General features: G+C 54.0%; 1 protein-coding gene across 1 annotated transcript; it reads right to left on the reverse strand.

Annotated features, from left to right (window-relative positions):
- Window positions 1-1,710: 1,710 nt before the first annotated feature.
- Window positions 1,711-8,788, reverse strand: RCVRN (recoverin). Its single transcript, XM_025428789.3, has 3 exons — window positions 8,127-8,788; window positions 4,486-4,597; window positions 1,711-2,030 (listed from the first exon to the last, which is right to left on the reverse strand). The coding sequence occupies exons 1-3, from the start codon at window positions 8,505-8,507 to the stop codon at window positions 1,915-1,917; spliced, it is 609 nt and encodes a 202-aa protein (XP_025284574.1). The 5' UTR covers window positions 8,508-8,788; the 3' UTR covers window positions 1,711-1,914.
- Between the last annotated feature and the right edge of the window lie 3,618 nt (window positions 8,789-12,406).

A 12,406-nucleotide genomic window follows, 5' to 3' on the forward strand; every position in this document is an offset into this window, starting at 1 on the left:
CTTCTCCCCCTGAGCTGACTCTTCTGAGTGACTCACTAGTCTGGTCCTGGAGGGGTGTCTTGGGCAGGTAATTCTAATAATGACTCTCTTCCTTGAAGAACCACTGGACTACATCCTGTGTAGAGCCTCTCCCCCTTCCAGCTCTGATCCTATGCAAAACCAGAATTCTCTGTCCTGTCATGTCCAGGCCCAAACTTTTGAGGCAGCCTAGTGTAATCAAAGGGCCTCTAGTTCAAGTGCCAAATGTGTTCTTATTTTGTGGCTTCAGTGTCCCCATCTACACCATGGGGCAGGATGCCTGGCTCCCAGGAATGGCTCTATACTGAGTGTTAGGATTGCTCCCAGACTCACCCTCCATGAAGAGCAGTGCTTTCCAGCAGTGGCGATTGTTCTATCACTGTGGAGGTGGGGGGGTCACCCCAACACTCCCAATTGGAGGCTCCCCTGCCTCAGGGGGTTGCATATAGGTCAGTCAAGTGTCTGGGACCTCCATATATTTTTCTGAGCTCATTTTGGAGCTTAAGCCTAGAAAGTAGATGAGCCTCCCCAAAAAGTACAAGGCTATTAAGACCCTGCTGGTGGAGTTCCAAGGTGTCCCAGGCCCCAGAGCCGTGACAAGGCGATGTAGCCCAGTGGGTAGCCCCAGACAGCCTTTGCTCATTAGCTGGTTGACCCTGGGCAGGCTGCTTGCAGTCTCTGGGCCTCCTCCTCATCTCCAAAATGAGGGCCCCCACCTCTCTTACCATATCCAACTTGAACTTATTGTCATCAGATCCTGAAACCCTGCGACCAAGGACCCTCCCTGAGCTTCTCATCGTGGTGGATGGCATCACTATTCACCCAGAACCCAGGCCACAAACCTGGCTGCTGTCTGCCATTCCGGCCACTCCTGTCATCCCTCCTCCCCCTGCAGCCAGTGAGGAGGATGCTATCTCCAGAGCGGTCCTACTCTCTCCAGGCTGGTCCTCTCTGCTGAGGGCTCCTGGGGTGACTGTAAAAGTATAATGTTCAGGCTCCCGGCTCCTAGTCCTGCCCCTCTGACGTATTTCTCCCAGCCAGAGGGTTGTCTTACAAGCATGAGTCCCTCCTACTTCAAACCCCACGGAGAAGCCCCATCTTTCCATGGGCTGCAGAAAAGCCTGGCATGCTGGTCCCTGCCTACCTTTTAGGCATAACTCACAGTTAGCTATCCCTCCTCCTAGGGCTCCTCCCTGGGCTCCTCCCTGGGCTCCCTGGCTACCCTGGCCTTTTCCAGTCCTGGAATGTGACATTTTCATTCCTGCCTCAGTGTCTCTGAGGGGGCTGTCCTCTGGGACCCCGTGCTTCCTGACTCCCATCCTCCCCCAACCCCCCACCTGCAGGCCATGGGGCCTTAACTGAAATGTTTCTATCTGGGAACACCTTCCTCAACTCTCTGGAGGAGTCAGCCCCTCTGGCAGTACTTGGCACATCTCCAGGGTCACCTGACTGCCTGAAATGGTGTCTTGTAGTGTTACAGTCCCCCGTGCTGCCTGCTTCCCTGTCACACCAGGCCCAGCACCCCAGCCTGTGGCCGCAGGGGCCATGCACCCTTGTGTCTGAGGCCCAGTCGACAGAAATCATTTCCCTTTCCAGCTCAAGAACAACCCAGCTGTGTGCCCAGCTCCTCTCACATTTATTGGAACCTGCTTACCCAGCAACCCACAAAGGAGCTTACACGGGGTGGGGGGTGATATTGAGGACTCCTATGACCTAATCCTGGGATTATCACCGAGGCATGGGCCCTGGGGACCGGAGGTGGGGGGTAGAAGAGGAGGAGGGATGCTAAGGCCAAGGAAGCCCCCTTGGCCCCTGGGGCATGTGCACGTGCTCACGTGGGGGTTTCTGTGCTGGGGGAGACGGGGGTGGGGGGCGGGGAGGGCCAAGCAGTCAACATCAGGGTTTCTTTTCTTTTAATTTTTCCTTCACTTTTCGAGGCTCAAATTGGATCAGTCTCAGAATTTCCTTATTAGCCAGGGTCCCCTCGATGAACTCCTCCTCTGTAAGTTTATCTGTGCATGGGAGGAGAAGAAAGGCTGCAGTCAGATTCGGCTGTCCCAAGTCACAGCAAGGCTGGTGCTGGCCAGCATGCCCCGTGCGGAGGTATCTGTTACGAAAACACTGAATTTCTGTGCCCCTGAGGGTACAACCCATCACCCCCAGATACCCAGCTCCTTCCCAGGATCCCCGGACCTCCCCTCAAACCAGCAGCAAAGGGTTAATGAGAGGACCAGCCCAGGAGAGCCTGGCCCCTAGTGAGGTCTCTCTGCCTCCCTCCCAGCAGGGGGCTGACAGCTCCTCTGTGCTGAAGCCACTGTGCTTGGGGCTGAGGCCACTGCAAGGGGGTGGCTCAGAAAGGAATGAGACAGAGTCCCTGTTCTAGGAAACTCTTGGTCTGATGCGGAGACACTCCCACGTCTAAATAACTCCAGAAAGAGACAGGTGCTTCTCTCTGCAGATGGTGATGCTCACACTGCCTGCACCGAGCTCAACAAGCTTAGCTGAACCAACTGGATTTCCAGTGGCCTGAGCTCTGCGCCTCTCTGACACCCTTAATCCCTCCCGGGTGAGGATCCAGAATGGGGTCCTTGTCCTTGCACAGGTCCGGGTAGTGAAATTTGGGCTTTAAAGTCTCAGCTGCCTTATCGGCCTCAGGTAGAGCTTGAAACTGCCACGGTCAAGAACCTGATTGTGGAGTGAGGTGCTGTTTCCGGAGGGGGTCATCTGAAAATCTCGGCCTCCAAACACCACCACCTCCCGTGACTGTGGCATTCACCTGGGTTGGTTTTCAAGGTAGCAAGTACAACAGGGGGACATAGCACCTGGCAGACCTGAGAGATGTCTGGTCCTCCCAGATGGGGTCAGTGGGGGAGGGGCCACATGGTGCGAAGAAGGAGGAGGAGGAAGGGGGGAGCAGGTTCCGGAAGGGGAGGAGACATCGAGGCTGGGACCACTACACCCACGCAGCAGAGTTGAAGGAGGTGCTCACTGCGAAGTCAGTGGGGCACAGGACTGGCACTGGGAACGATCAACTGCTTTGAATGCTCGCCCAGGTACCTCGCCTGCTTTCCCCTGGATCCAGGCCCTTGGCAATGACCTTCTTGCTCCTCAGGCTTCTTCCTGGACTGCAGATTGGTGGCGCCGGGGCCCCCTGCACCTGCCCCTCCTCCCGACCTGCCCAGGCCTGTCCCGGAGACCACAGAAGGAGCCCACACTGGCTGCGCAGAGGTGCGTGGGCCATATGTCACCAAGTGAGGCCCTTCAGGTTCTCAAAATCTCCAGTGCCGGCTTCTCTCTTAGAGAATCAGCTGAGGAGGCCCCGCGGGGCTGCGGGTCCCCAGGTGGCAGCAACCAGCTGGAAGCCACAAGAACGGGCAGCCACTTGCCAGGTCCCCACATGTCGGGGGGCTCCCCGCCCAGCTTGCAGCCGTGCCCACGCCGCCCCTCTGCAGTGCTGCCTGCGTTGGCCTGAGCATCACGCACCTGCAGACCAGCTGCCCTGTTCTGGAATGCCTCCCTGTTTTCAGGGAGACCCCACCTCTCCAAGGGCTGCTCGTGGCCAAAGACTGAGCAGGGGCATTGGAGGGACCGAGGCAGGCCGGCCTGTGGAAGAAGGGGCCCCCGGGGGCTCCCCTGGCTTTGCCAAAACCTTCAAAAGCAGGGCTGCGGCCTCAAGTCTTCAGCGGCCCTGGGCTCTCTACTCGGGGCCCCGCTGCCCTGCAGTCTGGGCCTCCCCAGGCTCCTCCAGCCCCTCCTTTCCCTCGAAGGCCAGTTCTCAATAAATCGCTTCCAACCCAATCTAAATCTAATTCCATCTGTCGGAACCCAAATTAACTCCCCGGCGTAAAAGCAGGTAAACTGAGATCCTGCTCACTTGGGACTCGACGCCCCTTCAGACACAGGCCGAGCTGAAGCTTTGCCCTGTCCTCACTGTGCAGAAAGCATTTTAGGAACCAAGTAAGGTACACCCAGGCGTCTAGGTGAGCACTTCCGCTGAAACAGAAAGTGGTTTGCAGAGCCCGTAACCCCGCAGTGGGTACGCCCTTGGCTAAGGAGCTGCTGTCCTGACTTAGCCATTCTTCCCCCGGCGCTAACGCTGCTCTAAGGTGCCTTTCCTTCCCTGGCCTTCCAGAATCCAGACCTTCCCCCTGCCCCAGGGAGCTCGGCGGTGATGGAGTCAAGGGGCAAGGGGGATGTGGCACCAGTCCCCACCAGCAGCATCTGCTCCAGGGGGACAGTGGAGCTGGGCTGGTCTGCTTACTGTCCCCCTGCACCCCCAGGGATGCAGAGATCCCTGCAGTGCATGCCAAGATGAGGGGTCCCCTCTCCCCCAGGGACTCAGATAGCCCTGCAGTGCATGCCGTGAGGAGGGATCCCCTTGGCCCTAGGAAGACCAATCTCACTGGGGCCTCCAGGAAACAGCCCATGACTCTAAAACCAGACGCTTTTAAGGGGGAAGGAATTCACCATCATCTTTCTTTCCAAAGAATCCCCAGATCTTCTCTGCTCGTTTCTCTGGGGTGTTCTCATCCTCTGGAAGTTGCTTCACATCCTCAGGACTGATCATTTTGAAAATAGCCTGCAGCACATAAAGAGGAAGTTCCCATCAGAAGGAGAAGCAGGGGTTACCCTCCCCCACCCCCATGCCCAGGGCCAGATATCCCCCCAAGCAGAGGTGAAAATACAGATTCCCAGGCCCCAGCCTGCCCAGGGGAGCAGAGTTGGGGAATCTGTATTTTTTAGATCCTCAGAAGGGACAGGGAACGGAGTGAAGGGGTAAAGAAGGCTTTCACTTATTTTGCCCCTTCTCTACACCTATGGAATTTCCTGACCCTGTAGAAACAATACTTTCATTTTATTTAAAAAAAATGAAAATGAGATAAGAAACAAAAAGCTTGGGTGCCTGGGTGGCTCAGTCAGTGAAGCATCTGCCTTCAGCTCAGATCATGATCCCGGGGTCCTGAGATCAAATTCCTCATCGGGCTCCCCTCAGGGAGCCTGCTTCTCCTTCTGCCTCTGCCTCTCTGTCTCATGAATAAATGAATAAAATCTTAAAAAAAAAAAAAAACAAAAAGCTTTCTGATAATCCCACAGCAGCCACCTCAAATGGCTTCTTTGGGGTCCCTGTGGTACCTTGGTTGCCCAGCTGGGTTGGCTTATGGTGACAACGGCTAATGTTCATGGAACGCGTAACATGCCCTTGTACACGTAACCTCCACAATGGCCTTATGAGGTGGGTTTCATTGGCCCCATTTTACAGATGAAGAAACGGAGATTCTAACCAGGCAGTTTGGTTCTAGAACCTTCATCCTTGCACTCTATCACTTGGAGAGCATCCAAGGGGCTGGAGAACAGAGAGGGACAAGGTGGTCTCAATGTGCCCTGCCAGCTCCAGGTTATAGGATCCCATCAGCTCGTTAAGTCCAGCCCAGCCAGGCCAGAGTGGACACCTGAGTGGCTCCTGAGCCCATTCCAGCCCATGCGCTGAGCGTTGGGGCAGACTAGGGGTGCAGGCAAGCGTGTTGGGTGGAGTTGGGGGCACCTTGCACACACTCGGGCAGGGGCAGTGTTGCCTGTGACATTAGCCTGGAGGGAGGGCGAGCAGGTCTGGGAAGTTTCAGCACCAACATGCTATAGCAAGAGGAGCAAACTCAGCAGCTCTGGGCAGCAGCCTCGGCCAGCAGCATTCAGAGCCCGGGGGTGCCCAGCAACCCAACTGTGGGTGCCGGGTTCCATCTCAGTCCTGAGCCTGGGGAACCATGTACCGGCCCCACAGCTAAACTCTGAAAGTGCCTGCCTGCCTCGCCCAGTTTCTAACTCCAAGGACAGCCTGTCAGGACCTTGGAGAAAGAGCTATCCAGTCCTTACCCTGGGCCCCGAGGTTTTTCCAAGGCCACATAGCTAGTTAGTGGTGTAACTGGGATTAGAACCTGCAACTTTGGACTCCCGGGGCAGCGACCACGTGATCTAATGAACTGAGCAGCCCTGCACCAGCTTGCACTGCCTCAGCCGTGGATACTGTGGATACTACCCTTACCTCTCCCTCTTTCCCTTCCTCTTCCTTTTCCTCAAGGAGCACCAACTTGTAGGCCACCGCTGGGCCTGACGTCCTGTTGGTGGTCATGCTCCCTGCACCAGGCCACCGGCCAAGCCAAGGGAGCTCGCTCTGTGGGTAGTGCCCGGATTCCAGGGACTTCCCCACCCTTAACGTGAGGCCTAAGTCAGGTCTGCTGCCCAGAGGCTGCCTGCTTGGCTGCTTGGTTTATGATTTCTCCTAATCAGGGGGAGAACCATGCAAACACAAGCAGGATTACAAATGCACCAAAAAATGAGATAAACTGCAAAAGACATTCTTCTCCTTTTTACCAGGAACAGAATTAGGGGAATAACGCAATGAAATGGGCTGGGGGATTAGTAGATGCCAGGAAGAGATGCCAAGTGAAGGGGAATACAGATGCCATCATAAGAAAAAAAAATAGAAACATCTTAATTGTCCAAAAGTACAGGGCTGGTTAGGTAATTTTATGGCCTTTCCATAAGATGGAATTCTTTTTTTCTTTAGGTTTTATTTATTTATTCATGAGAGACACGAGACAGAGGCAGAGACACAGACAGAGGGAGAAGCAGGCTCCCTTTGGGGAACCCAGATGCAGGACTTGATCCCAGGACCCCGGGGTCACAACCTGAGCCGAAGGCAGATGCTCAACTGCTGAGCCACCCAGGTGTCCCATAAGACAGAACTCTAAGCAGCCATTCAAAATGGTTTTGAAGAAACCATTTCTTGATAGGGAAATTGTAACAAAATAATAACTGAGAAAAACGTCTTATATATCATAGTTCTAAAATTATTTTTAAATATATATATACAGATAAAGGACTAGGATGGTAGGATGCCTGGGTGGCTCAGGGGTTGAGTGTTTGCCTTCGGTTCAGGGCATGACACCGGAGTCCTGGGATTGAGTCCCACACCATTCCCCGCAGGGAGCCTTCTTCTCCCTCTGCCTGTGTCTCTGCTTCTCTCTCTGTGTCTCTCATGAATAAATAAATAAAATCTTTTTTTTTAAAGGGCTGGGATTGTATACGTTAATACATTGACAGTAGCTCCCTCCAGATGATAGAATTAAAGGCAATTTCAATTGTCTCCTGCATATATTTCTAGGGTTTACAAATTACTTACCTATTAAATAAAAGTATTCTTAAGATCCCTGTGATCTTCGCAACAAACGATAGGATGCCAGGCCAGTGTGGGGCAGGGGGAGAGTGTGTTTTGGAAGTGCTGGCCAGCAAGGCTCCTGCAGAGGCTCAGTCCAGAACACAGGGCAGCAGGTGAGAAAGTGGAGGCCCCCGGGGGTGATGTGGCCTGCCCCTGGCTCTAAAGACTAAGAGGACAGGAACCCCCAAATGTTCATGACCCCCAAAGCTGGCCTCCTTCTACTCTGTATTTTTTCTTTCTTTCTTTCTTTCTTTTTTTTTTTTTTTTTTTAAGATTTTATTTATTCATTCATGAGAGACACAGAGAGAGAGAGGCAGAGACACAGGCAGAGGGAGAAGCAGGCTCCATGCAGGGAGCCTGATGTGGGATTTGATCCCGGGTCTCCAGGATCACACCCTGGGCCAAAGGCAGATGCTAAACTGCTGAGCTACCCAGGGATCCCCTACTCTGTATTTGAAACACGTTATGTGCTTAAAGCTAACTGTGGAAGAATCTGGATAGGTACTGTTGAAGGTTTGCAAGATGGTTTAATGAAGATGGAAGGAAGGAAGGAAGGAAGGAAGGAAGGAAGGAAGGAAGGAAGGAAGGAAGGAAAGAATAGAGGGAAGGAAGGAAACAAAATTTAATTAACACAAAATACCCAGATTCTTCTTTAGGAGGAAGAGAAGCTGTGGGGAAGTGACCCACGTACTGGAGACCCCTCCTCGCACACTTGGAGCCCCTGACCCCCGCAGCCTGGATCCCCACTCCATACGGTCAGCCCCGTCCCCTTGAGCAGCAGCGGCAGCAGCAGGACCCTAGATTGTGGACACCGCCCCCACCCAACCCCCCGAACCCCTGGACCCAGGACCCCGGGGGAGCCCAGTTCCGCTGTGCGGGGGAGGCCGAGACTGACCATGACGATCTCTAGCACTTCGCTCTTGCTGATGGCCCCGTTGCCGTCCACGTCGTAGAGCGAGAAGGCCCACTCAAGCTTCTGGTTGGTCTTGCCGGCCGAGGTCATGTGCAAGGCGATGACATACTCTTTGAAGTCCAGGGTGCCGTCGCTGTTGGCGTCGAAGCTGCGGAACACATGCTGGGCATAGGCCTTGGGGTCGGCCTCAGGGAAGAACTTGGAGTAGATGCTCTGAAACTCCTGCTTGGTGATGCGGCCACTGGGGCACTCCTTCAGGAAGGACTGGTACCAGCTGCACAGCTCCTCCTCTGTGAACTTGGTGTTCAGCTGCAGCTCCTCCAGGATCTCCTTGGAGAGGGCTCCGCTCTTGCTGTTCCCCATGGGTGAGGCCGCCTGGGCCCGGCCGGGCAGCGCTGGCTGGCTGGGCTGGCTGGGTGGGTGGCGAGTGATGTGGTCTTCTGCAGCTGGAGACCGACCCGGAGGTGCTGGTGGATTAGAGGATTTGTGGCTGGTTCATCCCAGTACTTGGAGGGAGGAGGGGCCAGGACGGGGGAGGGGGTAGGCTCCAAGAACTACCCCCCCACCTCCAGATTAAAAGAAAGAGCTGACAGCAGGTCGCCAATCCATCTTGGCCTTCAGGGAGGACAGGACAGGAGGTCAGAAGCTTCAGAGCCAAAGCCTTGGTCTCTCCTGCTGCTCCTTGCCTCTCCCTGGTCCTCCCTGACTTCAGCTCTCCAGGAGTCACCGTGCTCATGACCTCTCTTTCCCCCAAACTCTGAGGGTGCCAGGGGCAGGCATGGCATCTTGCATTGAGCTCTATGCTGCAGTCGTGAAAAGGCAGGCTCTTGGAACAAACTGAGGGTTGCAGAAGGGGAGGGGTGGGGAGAGGGGGTACCTGGGTGACAGGCATTAAGGAGGGCACGTGATGTGATGAGCACTGGCTGTTATACTGTATGTTGGCAAATTGAATTTAAAAAAAAAAAAAAAAAGCCAGGCTCCAGAGCCAGCCCGAAGTTCAAATCCTGGCTTTGTGATTTCCTGGCTGTGTGACCCTAGGCATGTTTCTTTTTTTTTTTTTAATTTTTTTTTTTTAATTTATTTATGATAGTCATACAGAGAGAGAGAGAGAGAGAGAGAGGCAGAGACATAGGCAGAGGGAGAAGCAGGCTCCATGCACCGGGAGCCCGACGTGGGATTCGATCCCGGGTCTCCAGGATCGCGCCCTGGGCCAAAGGCAGGCGCCAAACCGCTGCGCCACCCAGGGATCCCCTTAGGCATGTTTCTTAACCTCTCTCTGCCTAGAATGGTCTCCTAGTCCTTCACCTCCTTTATGGCTTTCCTCAAATGTCACCTCCTCAGCAAGGCCTGGATGGATCACTCTGTTTACAACACCACACCGTGCCCCCAAGCCCCACTTTATGTCTCTTCCTCATAAGTACCCCTTCCGACTCACTTTTAATCACTCTATGTGCTGTGTGTCCCCGCACCAGAATGGAAGCTCCGTCGGAGGCAGGGGTTCTGTCTGTTTTGTTCCCAGCCGCCTCTCCATCACCAGAATGGTGCCTGGCAGCTTGGGGCCCCTGTGAATATTCCGAGTGAATGGGCATAATAATAGTGTCTGCCTCATTGTTATTTTGAGGCTAAAATGAGCTAATATGTACAAAACACTTAGAAGAGAGCCAGGCACACACAATATGTTAGTTTTTGTTACTCATCTACAACAAGGATACAAACTGCTTGGAGGGCCAGAAGGTGGAGGGAGTGAGCAACACGGGTGAATCAGAGACAGTGCCGAGTGGTGAGGCCTGCGCCACCCATGGAAGGGTTTGCCCATGTTCAAAGCCATTTGCATGTGTTCATATGGGATTATGGCCCATTGTTTCTGGATTTTTCAGTGCTGACCCCTATGGTTCCAGAGTATTTCTCAGGAGGCCTAAATGTTAGGAGTGTGTGCATGTGTGTGTGTGTGTGTGTGTGTACTTATTATTTTTTTTTATTAGTTTGTGAAAGCATATCATTTCTTAATAGAAGATCTTTTTTTTTTTCCCAAGACTTTCACTATCCTGTAGCAAAGTGTTTGTTCTCAAGAGCAGTTGGAAATAAATCAGTCACCACACTCAGAAACCAACCAACCAACCAACCAACCAACCAACCAACCCATCTACCCCAGCCCACGAAAGTGGGGTCAGAGGCTTTGCCCTTTGTCTCAGAATCAGGTGTGGGAGGTGATTAGAAGTGCCTCCTGGCAGGGCACCTGGGTGGCTCAGTAGGTTAAACATCCAGGTCTTGGTTTTGGCTCAGGTCATGATCTCAGGGTCGTGGGATCGAACCCTACATCAGGTTCTGGGATCAATGTGGGGTCTGCTGGAGATTCTCTCCCTGTGCCCTTACTCCACTATGCACTCTCTCAAATAAGTAAATAAAATAAATAAATAATAAATAAATAAATAAATAAATATTCTTTTTTGTTTTTTTTTTAAGTGCATTCTGGTGCCACTCTTGTCCATACCAAGCCTGCAGATGAGAGGAAGAGGATATTACAGGGAAGAAATGGAGCCTGCCTGGGTCACAGGGCTGCTAAGCAGCAAAGCCAGAAGGAAAGCCCTGTTCGGCCAGGCTCTCCATTTGGGGTCTTTGCATCACCTTACAACAACTCCTTTCTCAAGGAGGCCTGAGCCAGCGGGCAAGAAGCTCCATCCCTGTAGGTGAAGAGCCAGTGGGCAAGGAGACAGGGCCCTGGCTTAATGCAGAAAGCAGCCAGAGTCCTGGAGGCCCTTGAGCCCTGGCTGAGGGCAAGAATGAAGGACTGGACCCAGGTGGGAAGCAGCCTGGTACCTCTGGCCCACATTCCTCAGGTTGTGCCCAGGAGGGGCCCAGCCTTGGGATGGGACCACAGGCAGCTGTGTTGATGCTTCCAGGAGAGGAGTCATGACCTGGGGGTTTGTTTGAAAACCTGCATAAACATCTTCTATCAGAGGGAGAGTTTATGCTTATGCTCCTTAGGCAAACAAGTTGTTGGAGATGATGTATTGTGAACGGATTTGTTAAGTCTGAGTTGTGGCCATAAACTCTGCTCGAACCCCAAAGGACTGCCCTCCAACCAGAGGACCTCAGTTTGTGTCTCCCCCCTCCTTGAAAGAAGCGATCTCTTCGTAGAGGCTGGCCCTGTGGCACCCCCAAGCCTGGAGCTCGGGGGCGGGGGGAGGGGGCGGCCCCCAGCACTCACCCCCGCTCCCCTACCTTCTTCTGCTCTGGTACAAAGGACGGGCTGACCATTCTTCCCTTGGCCTGGAACCGGAGCCCACACACCAGTCTGCACTGGGCCGGGAAAGGGGTTATAGAGGGGGTGGGTGGGTGGCAGAGGATGGGAAGGAACATTTCTCCCCTGGCCCTCTTGTTGTAGCACATGGCAGTCCACCCTTTTGGTGGCTTGGACTGAAGTCCTTGGAGTCATCCTCGGTGCCCCTCTGGCACACCCCACCCCATCTGTCAAGAACCGTGTAGGCACTGCCTTCAAAGCTCATCCAGATCCTGACTGCTCCCCCCAACTTCCACTGTGACCACCTCCTGCAGGCCCCCTGCCCCTCCTGGGCCAGCTTCCTTGCCTCCTTGCTTCCATCCTGGTCTCCAACATTCCTACAGCCTGTCCTACAGCCGTGAAGTCAGGCCGCACGCTCCTTGGCTTGGACCCCTCTCCGCCGCTCCCCGCCCCAGCGTGAAAGTCAGAGTCCTTCAGGGGCTCATAAGGCCCTGCAGAAGCTGCCCCCGCCCACCGTCCATCTACTCCGGCCACAGCATCCCCAACCCAGGTGTCCCTCTTCCACTCTCACCACCTATAACCAGGCCATCTCCTGCCTAGAATATTCTCCCAGCAACCTGCTGGGCTTCCCCCACCCCACCCCCCCAGCCTGGGGTCTCCTGGCCTTTGACCAAATGTCACCTTCCCAATAAGGCTGCCCCAACTGCCCTGTTTAATATTACAACTTACTCAGAGTCATCCCTGAAACTACCAATCCTCGTATCCTTTCTCCCTAACACGGAACGCCTTCCACACTCGTGCTGGATTAGTAACTCTGTGAACTGTTTTTGCTTCTCCCTCTGCTAGAAAGCCACGTCCAGGAGGGCCGGGCTCTTTATCCATTTCACTTATTGACGTGAAGGGGTGTCTGGCATCTAGCAGGTGGTCAATAATGGCTGCATGCTACGGATGATGGATGAGCAAAGAAACAATAGCCAGGAGCCCTTTCTGTCCACAGGGATAGAAGTCCCCAGGGGAGGGG

Source organism: Canis lupus, chromosome 5, assembly GCF_003254725.2.
Source record: "Canis lupus dingo isolate Sandy chromosome 5, ASM325472v2, whole genome shotgun sequence".
Lineage (NCBI taxonomy): Eukaryota > Metazoa > Chordata > Mammalia > Carnivora > Canidae > Canis > Canis lupus.